The sequence below is a fragment of the Lutjanus erythropterus genome, chromosome 12 (genome assembly GCF_056507025.1).
Source record: "Lutjanus erythropterus isolate fLutEry1 chromosome 12, fLutEry1.hap2, whole genome shotgun sequence".
Taxonomy (NCBI): Eukaryota; Metazoa; Chordata; class Actinopteri; order Lutjaniformes; family Lutjanidae; genus Lutjanus; species Lutjanus erythropterus.
This window is the reverse complement of record NC_139328.1, coordinates 34,344,392-34,372,274: the sequence shown is the minus strand read 5'-3', so window position 1 is coordinate 34,372,274 and position 27,883 is coordinate 34,344,392. Positions and strand designations below refer to the sequence as shown.

Sequence of the window (27,883 nt, the reverse complement as noted above, 5' to 3'; positions counted from 1 at the left end):
GTTTCGCTGATAATCAATCAGTTGTTTCAAGTTGACTAATCAATAAGTCAGACATCCAAAAACACAAAATAGAACTTTATACATTTAAAATGTTATTGAATGAGCTTGAAGCAGCTTGTGTTTGTTATTCTTACTGAATAAAAAGTGAGTGAAAGTCATCAAAACTGTCATCCTGAAATTAATCAGCTAATCTAATGGTTCCCAAAACTTTTCTGATAATCTGAATAAATCAGTTCAGATGAGTGTATTTAGTATTTTAGTGAATTTGTTGTCAGAAAACTTCTTTATTTTCCTCCAGTCAGAGCTGTGTATGTTTGTGATGATGATAAATGATGTGTGAGCTCTGACAGCATGTTGTTGTGTTTGTGTGAAGGTGTGGGCTCTGCTATGAATCAGTGTGAGGAGACAGAGGAGGGAGTCCCTCCCTCTAAAACCACTCTGTGTGGGGAACATGACAGCCAGACCAAAGCTCAGAGGTGAGATGAGCATCTCTAACTGTTCATGACAAATCACTCCAGCGTCATTATTCACAGTCAGAGCTCTGTGTGTGTGTTGTGTTGAAGCCCAGAGCAGCAGCAGAGACCAGACTCTCCTGGACCTGAACCCAGCTGTGTGTCCATCAAGAGTCACTGGTCCATAGAAGAACCTATTTACTTCAAAAATGAAAAACACTCTGCTGAAGGAAGGTAAGAATTTTAACTGCTGAATTTGTTCATCTGCGATTCTCCTGGAAAAGGCTATGTAGTTATTACATACATTTTCAGATGCACTTGAACACATCATCTGCGATGTAACCTGGGGTCATCAGGTTTTTTAGGTGTTTCAACAATCATACATCATCATCAAGGTGACCCAGCCAGGGTTGATGAGGTCCTGTCTAGTGTTCAAGTGGTCTGTGTAATCCATGGACCTCCTCCTTAATCCAGAGCCACCTGGATACCTTCTCTGTAGCATCAGTGGTGTTTCTGATGTGTTTTTTTACTGTGCCATCCTGTGATGCCAAGAAGCTTGAATTCCTGCAGGGATACGGGCCAGAAAAGTCACTGCAGTCCGCCTCAATACGGAGACATTACACATACTATTACTGCTTCCAGCACTCACCAAATAAGTCTCCACCCTTAGCCCTCTTTCTGTCATGGACCTTCCTCCATCTGACATTCCCAGGGAACAATCAGCTCCATCTGGGCCACTTGCTTTTCAGCAGTTTCAGACATCAGGGCTGTGTCTGACCTCAATGTGGTCATTGCAGTGGTTGCTGGGGAGTTAAGCACAAGCCTTTCAGCTCATTTTGTCAAGGAGCCTGTCCAGCACCCTTGCCTGAGCCTGTGGTTTCTCCACTGCTCTGATGAATGCAATGCCCTGTTTTTGATGGACAATGTTGTTTGACTTGACTGATCTCCATGAAGATGGAATCAGCAACTGCCCTCAGGACCTGGTCATGATAATGTGCCACTCCTAGAGCCTTCGGGCACCAGCTGAGGATATGTTAGTGAGTGATCCTGTTCTCTGAGACGGGGGCATGCTGAAGTTTCAGCAAACCCCCTGCAATACAGGTTGAATGGGCCAGGTGCCACACACACCGAATGATACCTATCTTTGCCTCTGGCTTTGTTGTAGCATGATCTTGAAATACTGATGAGTCCTGCACATACAAGCTCCATCATTCAGGATCTGTATTTTAACAGCCTCTTTCTTTTTACTCACAGAGTTGAGCTGGAGGAGGTTGTGCCTAGAGGGTAACCCTAGACCCGCAGAAGATCTCCCAAGAGTGATCATTTTAATGGTCTTTCTCTAACCCTAACCAAGTGTTTTTTTGGCCTTAAACCTACCCAGGTGTTAACCACAGTGGTGTCACATTATAAAACAAACTTTGCTTTGTGCAATTCCCATTACCACTTTATGCACTTTCTGTGCATTTTCTTTCCTGAGGTGCACCGAGGCTCAGCTCATGTCTGTGAAGAGAGAAATAAATTTGTTATATGTGATATATTAGGTCATATTTGCATTTGCATATCTCCACAGACTTAAGGAGCAAAAGTCAGAGGGTCCTGGTGGTCAGTCTGTCCAGCAGCATCCAGAAGACCTGGACACCATATTCATGGTTTGTAACTGTCCAACAACATTTACCTCAGTTCCCAATAAATTAGACAAATATTTTAAATTTTTTTTAAATTATTTTTTCCAGCATCTTGAAGAGAACATTATCACTTTTGTGAAGAATGAGCTGAAAAAGTTCCAGAAGGTTCTGAGTCCAGGTTACCCAAAATGTTTAGACAGACAGAGGGAGGATGAGGAGGTGGTGGACAGTGAGGAGGAAGAACAGAGGAGGAGCAGCAGAGAGAAATTTCTGAAGATCACACTGAATTTCCTGAGGACAATGAAGCAGGAGGCACTGGCTGACTGTCTACAGAGCAGTAAGAGGATTTTCACACACACAACTCTTCTCATATTAACAATAACATCCACTCACTCATCATATTTGTTGTGTTTCTATTCAGGAACTGTTGTTTCAGTTTGTCGACATCAACTCAAATCTAACATGAAGAAGAAGTTTCAGTGTGTATTTGAGGGGATTGCTAGAGCAGGAAACCCAACGCTTCTGAATCAGATCTACACGGAGCTCTACATCACAGAGGGAGGGGCTTCAGAGGTCAATGATGAACATGAGGTCAGACAGATTGAAACATCATCCAGGAAACCAGACAGACCAGAAACAACAATCAGACACAAAGACATTTTTAAATCCTCACCTGGAAGAGATGAACCAATCAGAACAGTGATGACAAAGGGAGTGGCTGGCATTGGGAAAACAGTCTTAACACAGAAGTTCACTCTGGACTGGGCTGAAAACAAAACCAACCAGGACATACAGTTCATGTTTCCATTCACTTTCAGAGAGCTGAATGTGCTGAAAGACAAAAAGTACAGCTTGGTAGAACTTGTTCATCTCTTCTTTACTGAAACCAAGGAAGCAGGAATCTGCAGGTTTGAAGAGTTGCAGGTTGTGTTCATCTTTGATGGTCTGGATGAGTGTCGACTTCCTCTGGACTTCCACAACAATGAGATCCTGACTGATGTAACAGAGTCCACCTCAGTGGATGTGCTGCTGACAAACCTCATCAGGGGGAAACTGCTTCCCTCTGCTCGCCTGTGGATAACCACACGACCTGCAGCAGCCAATCAGATCCCTCCTCAGTGTGTTGACATGGTGACAGAGGTCAGAGGGTTCACTGACCCACGGAAGGAGGAGTACTTCAGGAAGAGATTCAGAGATGAGGAGCAGAGCAGCAGAATCATCTCCCACATCAAGACATCACGAAGCCTCCACATCATGTGTCACATCCCAGTCTTCTGCTGGATCACTGCTACAGTTCTGGAGGACGTGTTGAAGACCAGAGAGGGAGGAGAGCTGCCCAAGACGCTCACTGAGATGTATATCCACTTCCTGGTGGTTCAGTCCAAAGTCAAGACCATCAAGTATAATGGAGGATCTGAGACAGATCCACACTGGAGTCCAGAGAGCAGGAAGATGATTGAGTCTCTGGGAAAACTGGCTTTTGATCAGCTGCAGAAAGGAAACCTGATCTTCTATGAATCAGACCTGACAGAGTGTGGCATCGATATCAGAGCAGCCTCAGTGTACTCAGGAGTGTTCACACAGATCTTTAAAGAGGAGAGAGGACTGTACCAGGACAAGGTGTTCTGCTTCGTCCATCTGAGTGTTCAGGAGTTTCTGGCTGCTCTTCATGTCCATCTGACATTCATCAACTCTGGAGTCAATCTGCTGTCAGAAGAACAATGTAACTCTCCACAAAATGAACCTGAACTAACACATTTCTACCAGAGTGCTGTGGACAAAGCCTTACAGAGTCCAAATGGACACCTGGACTTGTTCCTCCGCTTCCTCCTGGGTCTTTCTCTGCAGACCAATCAGACTCTCTTACGAGGTCTGGTGACACAGACAGGAAGTACCTTATGGACCCATCAGGAAATTGTCAAGTACATCAAAGAGAAGATCAGTGAGAATCTGTCTCCAGAGAGAAGCATCAATCTGTTGCACTGTCTGAATGAACTCAATGATGGTTCTCTAGTGGAGGAGATCCAACAGTACCTGAGATCAGGACGTCTCTCCACAGATAAACTGTCTCCTGCTCAGTGGTCAGCTCTGGGCTTCATCTTACTGTCATCAGAAAAAGATCTGGATGTGTTTGACCTGAAGAAATACTCTGCTTCAGAGGAGGTTCTTCTGAGGCTGCTGCCAGTGGTCAAAGAAGCCAACATAGTTCTGTAAGTTCACAGATAACTGCAGATAATAATGTCATCACATGTTGAGTTTCATTGTCTCCACAGATTAATGCAGTCATGAAATATAAAATAAAAAACACCATCACATTGTAGTTCACTTGAGGCTAAAATTATTGTGATTCCAGAGATGTGACTATAATTTTAGAAATGTTCGATTGCTGTTAGATTCCAGTAATATACACAGTAAAAACACTAATCATCAAAAAAATAAGGGTAACCACATTAACATGTTATTTATAATGTAGACAACACAAACCGTCTCAGTGTTTAACTTTATCTCTAACTCTCCTTCAGGCTGAGTGGCTGTAATCTGTCAGAGAGAAGCTGTGAAGCTCTGTCCTCAGTCCTCAGCTCCAAATCCTCGAGTCTGAGAGACCTGGACCTGAGTAACAACGACCTGCAGGATTCAGGAGTGAAGCGTCTCTCTGCTGGACTCCAGAGTCCACACTGTAGACTGGAAACTCTCAGGTCAGGATTTATTTTCTGTTTAACAGAGGAGCATTTAAATGTTACTTGACATACAAGTTAATGTCTATTAAAAAAGATCCCCAACATCTACTGGATTTCACCTCTAGATTAAACTCACAGAGTACTACCCCTTTCTTCTGACAGACTAGAAATGGATATCTTTGAGAAAATTTCATGATTTCTTTAAAATGTTCAGCAAATGTCACATTAGCTTCTTTAAATCCTTTCAAAACTCAAATCCACAACAGCCTTGTAATTTAGGGTTTCACGTACATAAACATGAGCATCTAAAACATATGAGAGAACGGGTTTAATCCAAAAGAGAAATATTGTCATTTAAGTTTTTCTTCACCTCACTGCAGTTCACTTCAATCAGAAATTTATTACAAGGACTTGAACAATTAATTCCACCAACCAAAATCCACATCAGTTTCTTTTTCAGTTGTTCCTCTCAAAGGTGGAACAAAACTTCTCTGCTCCTGTCGGCTTAATCTGCCTCTCTAGTCTGAGCCAAATCAGCATCGGTGAGCTGAGGCTGTTATATCACTCCTTTGACACAAACAGTCATTTTACCTTGCAGAAACCAGTATTAGTTTACATGTACACAACATTTTGAATATATTTACTGACACTTATTTTGTGTCAGACAGCCTTTTCAGGTGGAGAACTGATTCTGCAGTCTATGATCTCTTCACACTCACCAAGACAAAAAACTAATTTTACCTCACAGGACACAGAAGTTGTTGATCTAACTCTGTGTCTGTGCCTCGGATCTGAACAAACACATTAAAACACTGAAGCCACACAATAAGACAAACAAACTAAGTGATTGAGGCAGCAGTAGACCAACAACTCCTGTGTCCTGTGAGGTAAAATGACCGTTTTTGTGAAGAGTCTTTGTGGCTTTAAAGAGAACAAAGATGGAGGCTTCAGTTCTCTGTTGGAAAAGTCTGACAGCAACATGAAGCAGTGAAAACATCCTAATTTAGTCTACACTTTATTTACACACTAAACTGATTCTGATTTTATTTAATGATGCACAATAAATGTTGGTATATAAATTATTGGCCAGTATTGGCTATTACTTTTTATATCAGTCTATATCAGTATCAGCATATATTAGCTGATAAATATGATATAATAAAATCTGATTTGACAGATTATGTCAAATCATTTCATTTGAATTAATTAAAGGCAATATGCTTCATGAAGCCAAAGTATATTTGACGTTTTTAATTAATTTTATTTAAAAAACTAAATGAACATTTGAAGAGTCAGACCTGTTGTTTGTTTTTGTTGTAACAGTGATGTCAGTCAGATTTGGTTCAGTCAGAGTTGTTGAATATTAAATCACCCAGCTTTGATCACTACATCTGAGCCTTTCTTACCCTCAGCCGTGCATAAACTACAGGATGTATGAACTTCTTTTTCAAATATTAAGATGTGAAATGATCAGTAATCTTATTATCAGCCATGAGAAGCAGATAGTTATCAGTATCAGCTGAAAAACTCCATGTCGAGCATCCCTACATTTTTTTCAGGTGTCTAAAATATGTGTGCTGCTGCTCCTGTCCACACCTGTCCACACAGCAGTACATTGTTTAGCTTGTTGATGTCGATCAAATCCTGACGTCCAACACAGTCTGAAGAAACGGTCTAAACCCTGGGTCCGTAACAGGGAGTCTGTGACCCTGAGGGGATCCTGACTTACTGCAGGGGGCCCAAATTATTGTTCCATAATTTTCTGAAAGTTTTCTTTTTAAGAAGTGAAATTTGACTGAAAACATGAATCCAACATATTATATAAATCAGTCAATTTGTAAAAGAAAACTATCAACATGTGAAAATATTCAGTGTGATATATGGAGTATGAGGCTCCAGCTTTGTCTATCAATCAGCTAAGAGGTCCAGGTGAAGACCCCTGGTCTTTGTAGTTTTACTATTTAAAGCAACATTTCCAGAGTCTTTAAGAAGTATTTTTACATTAACAATGGATCAATGTGTGTCAGTCAGTGTTTCAGTCTCACTGCTCTCATCAGCTGGGGGCGACACGGTGGTTCAGTGGTTCACACTGTTGGCTCACAGCAATTTCTCAGTGTACTCTGGCTTCCTCCCACAGACCAAACACCTGCAGGTTAATAATAGCAGGTTATAACAGGTTAATTGGTGACTGTAAATTGTCCGTAGGTGGACATGTTTGGTTGTTTGTCTCTATGTGTCAGTCCTGTGATGAACTGGTGACTTGTCCAGGGTGAACCCCGCCTCTCGCTCAGTGTCAGCTTGGATAGACTCCAACTCTATGGGTCATCTGTGTTTTTTTCAGCAGCAGCAGGCAGCGGTTTTCATCAACCAAGCTCTGATGTAACAGGGCACTACCTGTCCAGCAGCAAACAGCAGAGAGAGACAGTTAGAGACTATCTGGTGAAGAAGGTGGAACATGTAGCAGCTAAAGAGCAGCACAGATTTCAAGATATTTTTCTGATCTCACAGATGTCTGATGTCTGTCCACAATGATTAAGAAGGTTTTGTTTTGGGCTAAAAGCAACTTTACTGTGTCTCCAGTCTGTCAGGCTGTCTGATCACAGAGGAAGGCTGTACTTCTCTGGCCTCAGCTCTGAGATCCAACCCCTCCCATCTGAGAGAGCTGGACCTGAGCTACAATCATCCAGGAGACTCAGGAGTGAAGCTTCTGTCTGCTGGACTAAAGGATCCACACTGGAGACTGGACACTCTGAGGTATGAACACACATCAAGAGCTCAAATACTGTTTGTGTGTCACACTGACAAGCTGAGGACTGTTGGTTCACAGTCTGTACCAGCAACACTGCTGATAACAGTGGAGACAGTAACTGATGTGGTATGTAAAGTGCAAACAGTGCTCAGAGGATACTCTTGATTGTGGCTCTATAAATGCGAGGTGTTCGGGGACCAGGTCAGATCAGATGTAATGTGGACACTCCGGAACTTGATGTTGTCTACACGTTCCACTGCCTCCCTGTGGATGTGGAGAGGAGCATGTACTGTCCTCCCGGTCCTCCTGTAGTCCATGATGACCTCTTTGGTCTTGCTGTGTTCAGAATGAGGTTATTGCCTGAACACCACTGTGTCAGGTGCTGGATATCTTCTCTGTAGTGAGTCTTACCATTGTTTGAAATGAGACTGTTATGCCCCGGTCTAGGGGAACCCTGGACACAACAGATAATGTGCTCCCTCCGTCTTCCCACACCAAAGAAGGCCAGCAACCACGTTTTCAGGTTCAAAAAAAGGAGCAGTTTTTATTTTGCTTCAGGGGGAAACACAGGCCAAAACAATAAACAAAACAATCTAAGGAAAACCCTAAACTTACCTAACGAAGAAAAAACAAAAGGGGAAAGAATGACAAAATACTATCCTGATCTCCTAACAAAAACATAAACAGGAGAAAACAGGTTCACAAAATAAAGGCTGCCCCCCCCCTACTAAACTGCCCTGCTATTTACACGTATTTACAAAGGTTTCAAGAATTCGAGGCTTACTCGAAATATGCTCACAGTGCTATCAACAAATTACTCGAAGCTACTACCGTCATCTACTGATCTACAAAGATTACCAAAACCAAACAACTCGTAACACCGTGCTGGTGGTTCTTTGCGGTGGGGAGGCTGGAGAGAGGGAGAATGCAGGCCGTCGGCGCTCATGTAGGCCTAGGGCTCCGCCCCCTGACCAATCGCACGGCAGCAATCGTCGTCATCATCATCATCATCATCATCCAGCACCACCTGTTCCCAATTCACACTGGAGCAGCAACACACACACACACACTAGGGAGAGGAGACACTATAGCAAAAGGAAAAAACAAGAACAAATTCACAAATGACCCACAGGGTCATAACAGAGACCCATCACAGTGGTGTCATCCGTTAACTTCACGACCATGTTTGTGGAGTGGATGGCGGAACAGTCGTGGGTGAAGAGAGTGAAGAGGGCTGGGCTGAGCACACAACCCTGCGATGTGCCTGTGTTCAGGACCAGAGTGGACGATGTACAGGCTCCTATTCTCACCACCTTAGGTCTGTTGGTGAGAAAGTCCCTGATCCAGAGACATAGCAGTGGGGACAGTCCATGTTTAAGAAGCTTCATTGCCAGCTTATCCAGGACCACTGTATTAAAAGCTGAACTTAAGTCAACAAATATCATCCTAACATAGGTGTTGGGATGCTCCAGGTGGGTCAGGGCTGTGTGAAGTGCTAATGAGATAGCATCCTCTGTTGATCTGTTCCCCCTGTAGGCAAACTAATGTCTGTCCAGACTAGCAGGGATTACCTCCTTGATGTACTTCAGGAGAATCCTCTAAAAGCACTTCATAATCACAGGAGTCACAGCAACAAGGCGGTAGTCATTAAGGCAGGAGATCGCTGATTTTTTTGGGCACAGGCACAATTATGGAGGATTTAAGGCAGACAGGGACTGTGGCAAGCCGCAGGGACAGGTTAAAAATGTGAACACTCCTGCCAGTTGGTCAGCACATGACTTCAGAATCCTGTTTGACACCTTATCTGGTCCTGCAGCTTTGTTGGTATTGATCCTCATCCTTCACAAGTGAAAAATCACTTCCTGTAAGACATACTGAACAAAAACATAATCCTGAGCAGAGTGGTCCAGCAAAGACAGCATGAGTGGATGGGTGTGCAGGCAAACCAATGCAATGCAATGTATATAGGACTAGTACATCACATGTTTTTACTTAAATGTAATGATGCATACATGTATCATCCCCATCAAATAAATAAAGAACTAAATAAACAACAACTCAGCCTCTGTGGCCAACAGGGGGTGGACAAACCAAAAATAAACCAAACTAAAACCTAAGGAAGATTAATGAAGGCAAAATGAAACTAAAACAACACGGCAACTACAGTCAAGCTAAAAAAAAACTGCTCAGTGAATCCTACAGGTTTTCCCTCATCAGGGTTGAGGGAGAAGATGAGCTTAGATCACCTCACCAGTGAGGCTCAATCACACTGACAGTGATAATTGATGCACCTGTTTTTATTGAACTTGATTTATTCAGGGGAGTTTGACGGAGAGCGATGCTCTCTTTTTCAGGGACGTCCTGATCACATTCACACAGTTAGACACATTCACACCTAGAAGCTGCCCAGTACAACCACAGTCTGATCTGCTGGCCAGAGCAGCTCCACTGGAGCAGTTGGGGTTCAGGGTCTTGCTGAAGGGCACCTCAGTGGTGGTAATGAGGGAGGGGCAAGAGCTGCTCTTTCAATTTCTCCACCCAGATTTATCCTGCTGACGACCTTCAGGACACAAGCTTGTTTCTCAAACCTTTAGGTCACCACTGCCCCAATATTTCTGTTGACCACTGAATTGAAGACACTGTAAATGATATTTTTATCTTTCAGTATTTTATTGTCTTGATGTTTTGGATGTTTCCTTCTTGTCTGACCTTTTTATTATTTGACTGTTTTCTTCTGAGTATTTGATGTAAAGTTGAACTGAGTCTGTGTGTGAAATGTGTTTTATAAATGCAGCTGTTTTGTCTTCATGGTGGATCTGAGTGAAGGTTTATGAGGATCATTGATGAAGAAGCTTCTGAAGGTTCATTCTGACTTTGTTTCTTCCTCCAGGGTGGATCATGGTGGAGAGCAGAGGCTGAAACCTGGTCTGAGGAAGTGTAAGTGTGTGTTCACTGTGATTCATGAAAACAAGGCAGCTCATGTTCAAGTAGTTTAAAGCAAAAGCTTCTGTATCTGCATTCAACTGTCAGTTTGAAAGAAGATCCAGAAAGATGAGAAGTTTTGATCTAATTAACAATCAGTCTGTTAATGAAACAACAAATAAACCCATCAGGTGTGTTAGATGATAAACTGCTGCTGTGTTGTGTCTTGTTCTCTCCATCAGATGCCTGTGAACTCACAGTCGACACAAACACAGTGAACACAAACCTCAAACTGTCTGACAACAACAGGGAGGTGACATGGGTGGAGGAGAAGCAGCCATATCCTGATCATCCAGAGAGGTTTGACTGCTGGCCTCAGCTGCTGTGTAGAAATGGTCTGACTGGTCGCTGTTACTGGGAGGTTGAGTGGAGAGGGAGGGTTTATATGTCAGTGAGTTACAGAGGAATCAGGAGGAGAGGAGACAGTGATGACTCTGTGTTTGGATGGAATAATCAGTCCTGGAGTCTGATCTGCTCTGATGACAGAGATTACTCTGTCTGGCACAATAAGAGAAGAACAGTCCCCTCCTCCTCCTCCCCTGTCTCTCACAGAGTAGCAGTGTATGTGGACTGTCCTGCTGGCTCTCTGTCCTTCTACAGAGTCTCCTCTGACACACTGATCCACCTCTACACCTTCAACACCACATTCACTGAACCTCTTTATCCTGGATTTTCAGTCTGGAGATCTGGTTCTTCAGTGTCTCTGTGTTCACTGTAGGAGGGAGACACACACACACACACACACACACACACACACACACACACACACACACACACACACTTTTTGTCTCTGTGTGTTTTTATTTTGCTCAATGTTTGTTCATGATTTTTTAAAACCTTAAAATATTTTCATTCAAGTTTTTGGACTAAGAGTAAAAGAGAAATGGTTTATTGGCACATGCATGATATATGAAACATGAACAGTCTTTGGCGGTTAGACCCCATTGAGGTGAAACAATATGTATATACTATATATATATATATATATATATTGTCCTGAGAGAATTTATATTTCATTGTTTTGTGTATTGTTCTAGATTAATTAGATTTTTATTTGAAGCACTAAGCATTTATTGACGTCTTTACTCAGCAGATGTTTAGATTTGGTTTTCTTTATGGTAAAAAAAAAAACGTATTTCAGTAGAACATACGTTTTATGTCATGCCCTTCTCTTCAGAAGGTGTGGGATTACAAGGACAAACTTTTTCTTTGATGGATTTGGAAATCACTTTTGCTGATGTATTGCTTTAATTTAATTTAACTTGATTTATTTATGTTACTTTGTTTTGTGATTGTTGTAATTCAGGGTGAATGTAGAATAATTTTATCTGAATAAAAATGATTTAAACTCTTTCTTTCTGTATTGTTTTGTCTTTCTTTCTTCTTACTCACCAAAATTAGCAGGTGGGTTAAAATTCCACCAACTATACAATTTACCTTGAAAACGACGTAAACTAAAAATTCTTTCACCATTTTCATTGTTTGATTCATCTCAATCTTTTCTCAATTACTCTTCTGCTTTAAAAATATCTGTTGGGCCAATCATCCTGATAATGAGTCAGCATCATCTACAGCAGACCTGCTGGGGCAAAATGTGGCCTGAGGGCCAGATGCAGCCCACTGAAAGGTTTCATGTGGTCCTACAAGGCCAACATGGAAATACAAGAAATTAAAAGTCTAGCAAAGACAGTCAACAACATTTTGCTTACCATTAAACTGTTATCAGACCTTTACTTTGAAAGGGCTCAGTGTTAATGATGATGAACTGAATCTTTAAATTAAACTGTAACTTTATTCACTCAGTGCTGAACATCCATGTTTTTTATGTTGTTCTTCTTCTACTGTTTCTGCTCCTATCATTACAACCTGTATGCAGCAGCATGGTTCACAATTCAGAAAGAGGGACCAACAGTAGAAGAGTCCTGAACAGAACATTTCTGATCGTTCCATTATTAGAGGTTTGAACATCAGTTAGGACTTTATACCATTTGTGTCTGACCCACAGCAGCCTGATCAGTTTCTCATGTGGCCCCACATGAAAAATAACTGACCACGTCTGATCTACACACTTTGTTGATCTAAAGTTTTTTTTTGTTTTTGATCCAAATAGCTCATTTAGAAAACTGTGCAGTCAGTCATGAACTCAGTGAGATATCAAGATAAAACCTGACGTCTGTTCAGGACTGTTCACTCAACTAACTTATCCAAGTGCATTTCACCTCTAGGGGGCACCACAAACTCTTAAAGTTTATATCTCATAGTTAGCTACGTGGATTAATGCAAAAATTGTTTTTGCATGATCTCAGGTCAGGACTCAGTCGGTGCATGAATTTAGTGATGATTGCTTAAAGTTGGCCCGACTTATTACAACAAATCTGAATTCATAGACATTTCATAATCCGAACTTGTAAAAATCAGCTGTAATTAGTAACATTTTACTTATTTACATATTCATGTATTCATTCATTTAACAAAGACAGATCATATTAATGAACATCAGTGTGTAATACATGATGTATTACTGTCAGAGTTAGAAACAATACTCAGTTTCATCTGTAGTCCTGAGGCCGATAACAGATAGAACAAAATAAAAAACAAGACAAAAGAACAAAACACAATAAAACATTGGAAAACATCACTGTGGATAACAAACATAACAGACATCCCACAGGATCTATACTGCAGAAATAGTTTATACACACACATTCATAAGTCTGGATGTGTGTGGACACCGGGTCCACACATGTTGACCTGTCCCTGCCACCCAGGACGGTCCAAGACACTAAACACTCATCATATACAACACGCTGCTACAGACTGACACGTTATCATGGACACAACAACACAAAAATACAGTGAGTGCCGGGTATGATACAATAAAGTGCATCACTGAAGTGAAGTTCCACAATAAAGTGCAGGATCATACTGAGACACATGTACACATGAATGTGATATTTGCATATCGACACACAGCCACATGTATCAATACAATCAATACAGTCATTTACATTTGACTTGCACAGTTTATTTTGCCTTCCTACAGTAGTAGAATTTCATTTATCATAGTTTAGTGTGTGTCCCACAGCTTGTTTTTATCTGTCCCTTTGTTCTGTTTTCAGTTGGCTGTTACCATGTTTTATCAATCTTACATGCAGTTTATCTCCTGAATGACTTTTAATGCCTCAGATTCTTGATTACTCCTTCAGCTGTGTTTTAATTTCATTATTTTACCTGATTTTTAATGTGTGTGTGTGTGTGTGTATGTTTTCCTCATCAGTAGAAATGGCTCAGAGGAACATATCCATTATATTATACTGTAGAGTTAAATGTGTTTTCTGTGTGTCCATGAACCAACAAGCAAACAACAATCTGTGACGGACGGACGGAAGGACGGACGGACGGACTCACATATGGCCGGACAACTGGAGAACAGGCATAAAAAGACGCTGAGTCGGTTCATTGAGACATAGATGTATGATGTTTGTGATGTGATTGGTGGAACTCGCTGGAAGCATCAATGATTGGTCAAATTTGTAGAAAAGCTGTAGTGATTGGACAGACTTGGTTGTGCAAACTTCATGGGGATTGGTTAAATTTGCATTTATTGTTGCAATCACAGCCTCTTGAAACCACTGAGACAAAAAAAGAAAAAGTTTCTCTTGTGTAAAAAGTCAAAGAAGAAACTTTTAATTAACACGAGAGTGACAGGAGTTTTCCTTCACATCCAATCACAGCTGCAACTGATCAAACTCCAGATGTAACATCACTGTCAGTGTTTGGTACCTGGAGATCCTTAATCAGTCTCCTCATTAGAAACAAAGGAATTATTTGGTGGCTTTTGTTTGTTTATTTGTTTGTTTTACTTTCTCTTTTTATTTTTCCTTCTCTCACATTGTGTTCTACCAGGATTCATCATATTTAAATTTTTTTTTTTTTTTAATTTAATCCCAGCAGCAGTAGTAGTAGTATTTATTCAGTATTATTAATATTTTCTGATTTCTTTGCTGTATTTATTTGTATTTGTCTGTATGTATTCCCTTCTTCCACATGTGGTTTCGTCTCTGTGATTGGTTTGTTTAGCTCAGTGTTTCTCAGTCCTCAGGACTCACTGATTCAACACCCCTGATTCAGATCAGCTCATCAAGCCTCTGCAGAGGCCTGATCATTTAAATCAGGTGTGATGTATATGTATGATATATGTGTATTTGATGTCCAAAGGCAGTAGTTCTTTTCCAACCAACACCAACACTGATGTGTTTGTCTCTCTTCTGTCCCGGGACTGTTGGGAAAAGTTGACTGCTGATTTGAGCTGCGTTGTGTTTCCTCTGCAGACTTGTCTGTTTAGTAAAAAAATGTTTCATTTTAATTTCATGCAGCTTATTTAGATTGTTGATGACATTTTAAACTGCAGTCTGCACCAGTGAGAACACTGAACTCTTAATGGGACAACACTGCTGTGTTTAACACGTCACATGACCTGCTGAGCTCAGCAGTGTGCTGCTGGGATATCAGCTGTCATTCTGATTCACTCAGTTAAAAAACTGACGAGTGACTCTGATTACATTAGTACACTAAACTTTGCTTTATTAAATATCAGCTCTCCGGCTGGCAAGTCACTATTAATTAATGATTTTATTATCAACAAAAACCTTGATTTTATGTTTTTAACTGAAACTTGGTTAAATGAAAACAACAGTGCAGCAGTTCTTATTGAATCAGTCCCCCAAACTTCCATTTTATCAACTCAGTTAGACAACTTAGAAAAGGAGGTGGAGTAGCCACTTTATTCAAGGATGTTTACCAGTGCAAACAGTTATCATATGGGAAGTTTGAGTCTTTTGAATATGTAGCACTGCAGTTGAGATCCTCCTGTCGAGCAGTATTAGTAACCATTTACAGGCCACCAAAATATAATGCACACTTTGTTGATGACTTTTCTAGACTATTGTCTGTTGTGTGTATTGATTTTAACTGTGTTGTTATAGTGGGCGATTTTAATATTCATATTGATAATCCCAAAGATGGCAGTGTTTTCTACATCCTGGACAACTTTGGACTTTCCCAGCATGTAACAGATCCAACACACAATAAGGGACATATTTTACATCTAATTATTTCCAAAGGGCTCAACATTTCTGAGGTTGTGGTGACTGATGTTGCCTTTTCTGATCATTACTGTGTTTTCTTTAAAATGGCCATATCCGCTGACACCAGTAAAATTACAACAGAGGTGATCAGAAAACGTTATATGTACACTATTCACCCAGGATTTTACACCCACACCAGCTCTGCCCTCAGTCTCTGTCGATGATCTGGTTCATAGTTTCAGCTCTAAAGCTATGAATGTTATGGACACTATTGCTCCTATGAATGTCAAAGTTGTCTCTGGTGAGAAAAAAGCACCATGGAGGAATGCCACACTGATAAAAGCTTAGAAAAGAGAATGTAGAAAAGCAGAACGCAGAAACTCCAGGTTCATTATGACATCTATAAGGAAAGTCTGCGCATCTATAACTTGGAGCTAAAAAGGGCGAGGCAGTCCTTTTTCTCTGAGATTATCAACAAAAATAACAACAATGCACGGACCTTATTCACTGTTGTTGACAGACTGACAAACCCCTCAGCATCAGTCCCTCCTGAACTGCTGTCCACCGAGGCATGCAATGACTATGCCTCTTTTCTCACACACAAGATTTTAAAGATAAGACAGACAGTCAACACAGTGGCTATTTCACCTGTGCCTCATAACACTGCTCCACTTAATTTAGCACTTTTTCACCCCTTAGATGAACTTTGACAGACATAGTCAGAAATCTTAGGTCCACTACCTGCTGCCTTAACACTCTGCCTACAAGCTTTTTTAAAGATGTTTTTAACTGCATAGCATCAGATATACTTCAGATAGTCAACTGTTCTCTTCAGTCAGGCCTTTTTCCAACGGCCCTGAAGACCGCAGTCATTAAACCTCTTTTAAAAAAGCCTAACCTGGATGCCTCAGTAATAAACAATTACAGGCCCATATCAAACCTACCTTTTTTAGGAAAGATCATTGAAAAGGTTGTTTTTCAGCAACTTAATGCCTTCTTGGTGCACAACAATTTCTTTAATGTCTTTCAGTCTGGATTTCGAGCACATCACAGCACTGAGACTGCACTTGTAAAAGTTCTGAATGACATTCATCTGAGCAGTGATGCATCAAAGATTTCAGTTCTGGTATTACTGGACCTCAGTGCTGCATTCGACACAGTCGACCATAAGATACTCCTCGACAGACTAGAAAAGTGGGTGGGACTTTCTGGCACTGTGCTAAATTGGTTTAAATCCTGTTCACAAGACAGGGATTTCTTTGTGTCTCTTGGCAACTATGAATCTGTGCAAACAAAAATAACATGTGGAGTTCCTCAAGGGTCCATCCTCAGGCCTCTTCTGTTCAACATCTATATGCTCCCTCTTGCTCAGATTATGGAATATCACAACATCTCCTACCATACTTATGCAGATGACACAGTTTTTATACAACAGTGTCACCAGATGACTACAGTCCCCTACATCTGTTAAATAAGTGCATTGATAAAATCAATATGTGGATGTGCCAGAATTTTCTACAACAAGCCAGAAATCTTGGTGTCATTCTGGACTCAGACCTGTAAATTTCAGACCTAATAATCTGTAGCTTTTGTTTTTATATTTGTCTGCTGTTGCTTTTGTTTTGTTTGCTTTTTAAATGCACTTTCTGTAATATTCTAAACTATTTATTGTCCTGCTTTTAGCTTTTGTTTTTAATGATCTCAAACGCAATTTTAATGTTCCTTTAATGTGCAATGAAAACAGACTTAAATTAAATTAAGACATACATTTTAATGTATTTTCAAGTTCTGTAAAGCACCTTGAATTGCCTTGTGTATGAATGGTGCTATATAAATAAAATTGCCTTGACTTGCCTTATCAATCACTGAATATCAAATTGATTAATCAAAATTAGTTAAATGTAAACGTTCGTGCTCTTTATTCAGAAAACCCACCTGTCACATCTACGTTTCAGGATCTGTTTATTATAAACACAAATGTTTAATATTAATATTTCAATATTTATCATCACAATAACAGTGTTACATACATCGATAGCTATAAAGACTCATAAAAACATTAGAAAAATACATATGTTGGTTTGGTGCTTACCTCTGTCCTAAACATATAAGGAGTAAACATTTATAATCATCACATTAAAAGTTACATACGTTGTTTTTGATGCCTATTTGTTTCCCAAATATATTAGTGTGTGTGTGAATGGGTGAATAAAGGGCATCAACTTAAATCACTTTGTAGAAAGGCGCTTTATTAAATTTGGTCCATTTCCTTGCATTAGTTTATGGGGCAGTTCTGCCACATCCAATATGGCGGACACGCCGATGTATCGCAGCAACGGGCCAACCCGCTCAATGAGACGTCTATGTTTGTCTTTTTTTTTTTTTTTATTAAGCAGTTGAAAATACAAACTCTCAAAGAGGATGGTAATAACAACAGAGATGAAATTTAGTACGTCTATGTTTATGTCTATGGGTCTGCAGCCAGGTACTTGTGGCCTCAAGCTGGAAACACGTGACCTATCTGTAACTTTGAACATCTTAAAACATTTTTAACAGCACATTTTAGTGCAGATGATACATTTTACTCACTAACTACACATTATTATCGTTGCTCATTTCAAGAAATATACAGTATATATTTTAAAGTAATTAAGTCTTCTTCACTGAAGTTTTAGGATGTGGGGAGAGAGCGCCCTCTATTGACCAGCTGCCACTGCATTTGACCCAATAAATATAACTATAGATGACCAATTTGCCTTCTTACGTATGAAATTAAAATAAAATAGTTAAGATTTCACTTGAAATTAATTTCATTAACTCTGTGGGTCTCATGGTTTTACAGCAGTATGCTGTATGTCCAGGGTTTATGTCCCTTGTGGACGTTCTGTTTTTGATCTGTTAGTTATTGCGTCTTGAAATAGCATTGTTTCAGTCTCAAATATCATTTTGGTATCAAGAATCATTATACTAAGCTGGTTAGTGGTGTCAGAGTCAGAATGTTGGTATTGTGACAACACTAACACAGTTAGAAGAAGCAGAGAGGAGAAGCAGCACAAAAACTGAGCAACAAACTGCTTTGAACAGGGTCTGAAAAAGATTCATCTAATAAAATCTATATCAGTTCAAGTGTTTGCTGTATATAGAATACTTTCACTGCTTCATCTTGTCTTCAGACAGAAAACCACTGTTATTTAAACCAAACAGTGTTCTCTCCAAAGCAACAAAAATTAATAATAATAAAATAATAAAACAGGCAAATTGTCTGCTGTCTCTTGAGATCTAATAAACACTAGGGCTGCAACTAATGATTATTTTCGTAGTTGATTAATTGGTTATTTTCCCAATTAATCAATTAATAATTGTTTGCCTATAACATGACAGACAATGGTGAAAAATGTTGATCAGTGTTTCCCAAAAGCCAAGTTGACATCCTCAAATGTCTTGTTTTGTCCACAACCCAAAGATCTTCAGTTTACTGTCAGAGGAGGAAAGAAACCAGAAAATATTCACATTTAAGAATGATTCATTTTGTCTTAAAAATTACTCAAACTGATTAATCTCTTATCAAAATAATAGGCAATCAATTTAATAATCGATTAATCATTGCAGCTCTAATAAACACATTATACAAGCTTTCAAAATACCAATGAAAACTTAAATAGAGCGACAGATGCTGAGCAGATTTGGACCCGAGATACAGAATGTACTGAATAAACTAAACCTTGATAAGCTTTGGTGGTCTGATGGAGAAAATCTTCATAAGTGGTGTTTGATGGGGATAACTGTTATATGTATGAGAAGTGACACATTATATCATTCATTCTTGAAAATTGTTTTCAGTTTTTATTTAATAATTCTAGACAACACGTGCGCCTGATGTACTGTTTGTCCTCTGCAGAGGCTGCTGGTTTGCTGAATGTCATCCACTCTCTCTTCATCCCCCTTTCCTGTCATGTCTTCAGCTGTCACTGTAATTAAAAGGCAAAAAAACTCAAAAATAATCTTAAAAAAAATAAAAAATAAAATAAAAAATAAAGGCAGGACGTTGCTCAAGAAAGCACCTAAGTTACCTACTGCTCTTGGTTTATGTGTCTGCAGTAATATTATGAATTTAAACATAGATGGATGACTAATAAGGTATTTTGGCAGGTACATCCTTCTAAACTCAACAATGATTGCATTTTTACATTCAAACAAAACATGCTATTCATCCCCCAATGATTTATCATTACATATAAAGTATAAAACTTTTTATCCCTTTCCAGACATTTGTATCATCCTGTTATCTTTGGGATTCTGCTATTAGAAACTCAAAAGTTACAAACTGCCTGGGAATACCGACTATATTCACAGAGCAGATACTTTTCAAACTAAAATTCCTCTTTAAATTCACAGTATAGATCACATGATGACATACTCATAATGCCACTTCTGAAGGAAGTGACCTCTACTCACCTGCAAGCTTCAGCCAACTGATTTATTCAGCTAAACAAAGTCCAGCTGAGTTTTGTTTCCTTGTCTTTTAACAAGCTCCCCCAACAACCAATAAGTCTCTTTTTATTGCAAATACATAGTGGGCATCTTCCCAGCTCTCCATATGTCATACTGTTACAAGTGGACATTTGAACTTTCAAAATGTACTTGAGGAATTTCACATGTAGCTTCTCTAAAATGCCTCCCAACATGCACAGAGCTGAACTGGTGTCTTCAAAGAGCTCTAGTCTGACATCTATTGGTAGATCAGATTTCCTACACTTGCTAAACAGGGCAAACATAGATCTAGAGGTCTGTTTACTGAGTTCCTCAAAAGCAATTTTAAAGGAGCCCTGATAGTTAAATACCCAGGTATTTAAAGCTATGAACATGAACATGAACATGAACTCCTCACCATTACAAGAATTGGTACCGCTTGACATCGACTTTGTGGCTGCTAAATATAGAACCTTTAGTTTACTACTATTTATGACTAACTTCCATTTTCAACAGCAGACACTTTTGACAAAACTGTATTTAGTCAATTTTTTGTATGAGGGGGTTTGATTTTTACTCTTCAACTATTCCCTTGGCTATTAAACCTTGTAACGGGCTAGCCTCCAGGTGATTACAGTTTTTTTAAAGGTATAATCAGAAACATTTTCTAAAAAAAAAAAGGAGTAGAAGTGTGTATCTACACAGACTCTGCACTCTGCTTGTATCATATTGTTAGTTCTTCCCCTCATTGTTTTGCTGTCCTCGGGATGTTTCATGTTGGTATTTGACGTCCTGATGCCACGATGTTTATGAACAGCTCAGACAAATCTCTAACTCAGACTCTACCTTTAAATATAATGAATCAACCCTAACAGATGGAAAATCTGACAAGAGTTGAGGTCTTACAGAGCTGACAAAATGTGACTTTTTTCATTTCACAGCACAGTGATAGTGAGCAGCCATTGTATTTTTTTAAAGTGTCTCAGAGTTCTCTTAATGTTAATCAAAATACACATTTTTAAACCATATTTCTTATTTAGCTTTGATTTAGAAGAACTACAGAGTTGACATGTTATGATTGAGACACATCTGATAGAAATATAATTCAGTGAATTTGTTGAAAAATAGAAAGTGCTTGAGCAGTATTCTCACCTTTTTTAAACCAGGAAGTGAGACAGGGGTCCTTAGGGTATAGTTTAACTTGTTTATGCCTGATTAAATCATGTTTTTGTAAAAATCTGACAGAGAGATATCTGGGACACGATTGTTAAGGGGCCAAGAGTGATTTCTGACAGTTTAGGGAAAAAAAATAAAGTAAATCAAAACATTTCATAAATTACATAAATTTCATATATAAATCACCAAAAAGTTGGAATTAAAGTGTTCGCTTGCTGCTTCCTCTGCCCCGAGTTTAAATACTGAATCATATACAGAAGAGGACAGTTGTCCCTCCTACAGTCTTTCATGTGTTCATGAATAAATACTGCCTCTGTGTGGATCACCTGTGACATTACATTTCATCAAACACAAGAGAAGACATGGCTGCCAGTCAGGAAGAGTTTGATGTGATGAGTAATGGAGTGTATGTGTCATTTATTCCAACCTGTAAAACTCTTGTGCTCAGATGGTGAATGTTGCTTTGAAGTATTTACAGTGTTAACAGTGTGATAATCAGTCTACACAATCACTGGTCTATATAACACAACAGACATCACACAAGTAAATGGAAGCTTTGCACTGGACAAGGTGGGGCATAAACCCTCTCTCTCTCTCTCTCTGACTCACACACACACACACACACACACACACACACACACACACACACTTAAATAGCTAACTTTAGTATCAGTATTGTTGTCCAAACAGCTTTGTATCCAGGTCACATGGTCGATGCCACATTATTATGACATGACAGTGTGTGCTGCGTTTATCTTTGTTGGTCACTTTGGAAAATTCTGTTTATTCATTTTCCAAATTCACAATATAACAAACATAACATACCAGCATACCTGTCAACCTCGAGACTTCAAAAATAGGGATTCAAAACCATAAAAACTGAGTTTCAGAGATGTTTCCTGCACCTGGTGACTTTTAAAGACTAAGTACACTGCAACATCAATTTTATGTTAAATACTTTAAAATGTACTTTTAATTTATGGAAGGAATTCAGAATAAGTCGCTCCTCTACAGTGAACATGCCTAAATCTCTGGCAGAAATTAACATTCATCAGTTTTAATTCATTCATTTTTTTGCCCAGCCCCTAAAAGAATATTGACACGGCAGATTTTTACAAAATTAATTTCCCTCTACTTTAAAACTTCCATTAAGAGACAGGAAATCTTCTTTCCAGACAATCTGGTGTCGCTGTACTGTTGTCCATGTGGAAACAGCAGATCCTCAGAGCTGTAGGGCTTATACTCACTATGCAGTGCCAGAAACAGATTGTGATAATGAAAAAGAAAAAGGTGTGAAAACGTATCCTCAGTCAGGAGAAATGCAGGAGAATTGTGGTCACCTGGGAAAACTGAGTGGGTTTACAAGTATATATAGCATCCCATACCATAACATAACAAAACAAAACATGACATGACATAACATCAGGGCCATATTACACTGTGCATTTGACACACACACACACCACCACCACCCTTCACCCAACCCAACCCAACCCCCCCAACACACACACACACACACACACACACACACACACACACACACACACACACACACACACACACACACACACACACACACTAGTGTAGTGTCTCTTTCCAGAAACGATGACCTACAGTAATGTAGATAATCCACACACTATGTTGTGAGCATCTTCATGTTCACTTCTTCATCATATTAAATCAGATATTACTGTGCTATAAACAACCAAAAGTATATTTCATAATAGTATTCTGGTGGCAAATTAAAGGAAAGGAAAAAGTTTTATGTTTCAAAATGTGACAATATAAAACAATCACTCAAACAAATAATTTAAATTTGAAATTTATTTTCAGTTTCAATGAAAGCCAATACAATGTCCAGGTTTTACCTCCCACCCACTGTTCCACCACAGGACACACATCAACAAAGACTGACAGGTCACATTAAAGGCACAGTTCACTCCCAAATCAAAAATGACACACTGAATTTTCCTCTTACCCGTGACCAGTGATTCAGATATCAGCTGTAGAGATGTCTGTCTTCTCTCCAATATATCTCCAAAACTCTGCAACTCACACCAAAAAAATCTAGATGAATAAATAGCACTGCAGGTAAGAGGAAAATATTTATTTTTCAGTCTCTCAATCATAAGTTAAGCACAGGAACATGATTGATTGATTTATTCTATATTTTCCACCAACATCAGAAGTCTTTCTTGTAGCTTTAAATAAAGTTGAAACAAAAACTTTAATTTACCTGCTGGCTTGTTGTATTCTAAATATTAAGTAGGGTATTTTTTAATGTGCCATCATGAAGTTAATGTGCTAATATTTTAGATTAACTGTAAATTGCGTCTTTGTTAGTGTCCTTCAGCTACTGTTTCTGATTTAGCCTTCTTAATTTTATTTGTGATATCAGCTGAATGAAGGAGGATGTGCCACATACTCACCCCTCCCTGTGCTGCTCCATGAAAGGGCCTGGTATCTGTGTGGCATCCAGGCAGCCAGAGGGACTGTCAGCTGGAGGATCTCACCTCTAATCCTCCATAAAACACGGCCTGAAAACACAAGCAGCTGCCCGCCTGATCTGCGCTGCTGAAAATGTTCCAGAGCAGAAAGCCAGAAAAGAAGGACATGGCTGGACACGCTGGAGGCCTCGTGTTCATTCCTACCAAAGACAAAAATATGTCTGAATGTTTTACAAAAGTGCACACATTCATTACTCAACTAGAAGCACAAATACTACAAAAAAGATTTAAAAAGTATAAAAGTAGAAAGTAAGCCTCTGAAGGACATTTCTACCAGCTGTTTCTGTGCAAAGTTAACTGAACCTAACTTTTCTCTGCAGTCGAGCCTCCCCCTCTGTCTGTTTGTTCTTGTTTTTTGTCTTGTTTTCTTTTACATCATTTTTGGGCTTGTTACATCTTTTATGCCATTTTTGGTCTCATCATGTTTTTGTTTGTCTTGTTGCACATTTTGTGTCATTTTTCTTCATGTTACATCATTTTTCCCTTGTACCATCTTTTAAAAAAACATTTGTACATCTTTTTTGTCTTGTTACATATTTTTCTTCTTTTTACACATATTATGTCATTTTTCTTCATGTTACATCTTTTTTGTCTTGTTACATCATTTCTGGTCTTATTTTCTCTCTCTTTTTGGCCTTGTTAGGTTTTGTTACTTCTTTTTGGTCTTCATACATCCTTTCTTTCCTTTTAAGTCTGATGTGTGTGATATGCACTGATGGTTACATCGAGGAATCGTCTTTTCTCTTTGTTGTGGTCCCATCCATTTAGGCTGAAAATGGTCTTGGGAAGGCAATAATTCCCTTTAATGCATTAAAACTGCAGTAATCAGGGGCGCCCCTGTAGCTCAGTTGGTAGAGCGTCTATACAGGCTATCAGTCCTCTGCAGTGGCCATTGGTTCACCTCCCACCTGCAGCCCATTTGCTGTGTGTCATCTCCTCTCTCTCTGAGAGAAAAAGTTTTGTACTGTGATAACATTTAACTGGCTAAAATAAACACAGTTTGTCTTAATACATGAGTTATTACAATGGATTACATTAGCTGGTGAAATAATTCGGCAAACTAGCCAACTAGCATATCGACTCAGGTAGTTTTTGCATGCAAGCATGGTAAGGTTAGCAAACTGCCCCACAACGCCAGCGGACAAAGCAACTTGCAGCAGACAAGCGAGGCAATCTACCAGTCAGATCAGACCTGGAAGTCTGAATAAAATAGCTGATGAACTCAAGACAGTATTTTGCTGTTAACATACCTAACAATTAGCAACTAGCAGCTAAAACCACAATACAATGTAAATTATTTTACATGCTTTGCAGCAGGGGCACCGAGGCGGGGGGGGGGGGGGGATTTAGGACGATTCTAAGGGCCCGGCCAAGACAGGGGGCCCTTTGAGGGCTATCAATATTATTTTAATAGTATCATCTATCTAATCTTTCAGGGAGCCCAAGATTTCTGGCGGCGCCCCTGCTTTGCAGTAAAGTTAGCTATGGCTTTGGACTTTGTCTTGTAGTGGGTGCCTGCTGTTTGTTGATGTTAGCAGACTCCATTAATAAGCTAACATAAGCTAGTGTGTTGATGTGGTAGGGGAGCTGAAAGTCACATCCTTTGAATTTTTTCCAGGAAATGCATCCAGAGTCCTTCACAGAGAAACCATTCCATAAGCTATTAATGGCCAATAGAGAAAGTTGGAGAAGGTCTCATTTTTACGTTATGTTTCAATCTGGTCACAGTACAAAATGATTTGTGACTTGCTTCAAATTCATACATATTTGCACATTTAACAGTATACATCAATATTGACAAATACACAATAAAACAGCATTATAAGCCTTTAGTGTCTAAAATATAACAGCCAAGTTGTGGCTGAGAGAATAAACAGGAACAAGACTATCAGTTCAAGCTCTTTGTCTCGCCGTGGTGGTTATTTTCTCCCCATGACTGTGTCTTCTGTGCATGGTTCAGCTCAATTCTAGTAAAAGAGAGCTCTTATCAGCTCAGCTGCTATCAGGCTGAAAGTGCCACTGATGATGTGACCAGTAAACAAGCTCATACTCAGTTTGTGCAGAGGAAGCCAGTAGGGTCAGGTGAGGTATCAAACAAAAGGTTTATTAATATCCATCACACTCAAAAGAGTATTAATAAACTGCACACATGCTAATACCACAATGATGAGAGAACAATGGTGAGTGCAGCTTTCTATGGATAGAGCACTCCCTGTCTAGTAGTTAACTGGGACCTCACTTTTATTTTACTCCCAGCATCGTGCTAAAAAAAAGTTGGTTTAATCTGTGATAGATGCAACCAGTACTCACTTTTATAATGGATGTCTGAGTGGGTATATGATGGATCAATGTCTCTTGATAGCAAGATTCAGGTGCTTGTCACTGTTTTTTAGTTTCAATTTGCTATTTCCTGGGAGCACAGGAGTCTCCACACTCAACAGAACCACTTTCTTTATCAATTCACTGAAAATTATTAGGAAAAAGCTGAATCCATGGGTATGAGCTACAAAGTTTTTGTATTAGACTAAAATGCATTCACACCCTCCCAAAACTCAAAGATCAAAATTACTGTTAAAAACAGGCTTAAGGAGTAATGAATTACAAGTAATGGGATTACATATTTAGAATACAAAAAAAGGTAACTGTTTTCCATTAGAGTTAGAGGGAAAAAAGAAGTAATCAGATTACAGACACATTTAGTAAAAATGGGAATTATTTATCAGGATTTCAATTTTAAAATAAATTTAAAATAAAGAACGATATGCCACCATGCAAAGTGTGCACACAATACCACACTTCATGGGTCGCACAACTCCAATCTGGTCTCCAGAGAAACTACAGCAAATCTTACCAATTCAATCATGGCCTCCATTTCACAATTATTTAGATACCTTTTTTAAGTTTAGAAAAGGTGAACAACATCACAGCAGAGTGATAGTTCATCCTTCAGATGTAAAAATACTGCCATCATCAAAGACCCCACACCTAAATAAATACTGCTTACAGGTAAGACCAACCACTAACAATAGCTACACACAAAACCATTAGCTTGCTAACCTACTACTACTACTGCTATTGCTACTACTGAAAATATTTTGGGACTGTAGGTGGTGATGCTGGTGACATGGGGGTAAAAACTCCCCAGACTGAAATAAGGTTATGACTGTTTGCTTGAAGTTGTGTGAAATGCACTTAGCTTAAAAATGTACTTAACAAAGTACATTAAGTTCAGTTGGTAGAGAGACCACTGCATGTACAGAGGCTATCAATCCTCAGCAGCCTCCATGTGTCTGATTACAGCTTTATGGCCCTTTGCTGCAGGCCATCCATACACTTATAGTAGAACTAGACAGGGCACTGCCACTCAGCCATGTCAGCAATTTTTCCTTGTGGCCACTTCCAGTATTGCAGGAATTTTTTTTTCTCCAAAGACCCAAAAGGTACTTTCCTCCATAAGCCACCATTATTAAAGAGATGGTTGTAAAATTGTTGACAGGACACCTTGAACTTTCTATTATGAATTTCGGACCCATGGTGGTTTTGTGTTTATAAAACTTTCCTCAAGCTGAAAAATGATGATGTCATCACCATGTAAAGTCTATGGGCCGAGTCGGACTCGCAGGAAGGGGCAAAGAGGAAAACACTACTGCACATATTCAGTGGGCCGTATAACCAGGAAGTAAACACAGAAGCTAGAAAACTTTTTTTTTATTTATGTGCCAGGCAAGAAACTGTCATTGGACTAAATGTGTGCCACCTTTGCATTCATTATCTAGTTCCTTATAATACATCTATGGTGCCTTCTCCCCTCTCTCCCCTGTTTCCTGTCAATCTAAAGCAGAATACATTTTAAAGTAACCCCCTGTAAATCAGCTCTCCATTTCATGATAGCAAATATTCTTTGAACTAATCAGTCAGTAGCCTGGCTGCAGAAAATTTTAAAATCTACTCCTTCCTCTTGAGGTCCATCTGTCAGCTGTATTTCATTACCCAGTCGGGTTACATGTGGCCAGTCATGACAGAGCTGTCAGTGAAATGTCAGTAGTGGTTGTTGACAGGATGCCAGCCATATGTAGCTTGACCAGCCTTCAGTATATAATTTAGACTTGGAGCCTGGCTGTGCTAAGCATGTCATAATGAGACATGGTGTTAATTTA

At 39.4% G+C, this 27,883-nt stretch overlaps 1 protein-coding gene across 1 annotated transcript; it reads left to right on the top strand.

The window, feature by feature from the left end:
• The first annotated feature begins 351 nt into the window (after positions 1-351).
• On the top strand, positions 352-11,324 carry LOC146318301 (protein NLRC3-like). The gene is made up of 9 exons (XM_084732198.1): positions 352-476; positions 564-686; positions 2,023-2,101; positions 2,186-2,414; positions 2,499-4,287; positions 4,600-4,773; positions 7,336-7,509; positions 10,395-10,441; positions 10,669-11,324. The coding sequence occupies exons 1-9, from the start codon at positions 352-354 to the stop codon at positions 11,202-11,204; spliced, it is 3,276 nt and encodes a 1,091-aa protein (XP_084588324.1). The 3' UTR covers positions 11,205-11,324.
• The last annotated feature ends 16,559 nt before the right edge of the window (positions 11,325-27,883 follow it).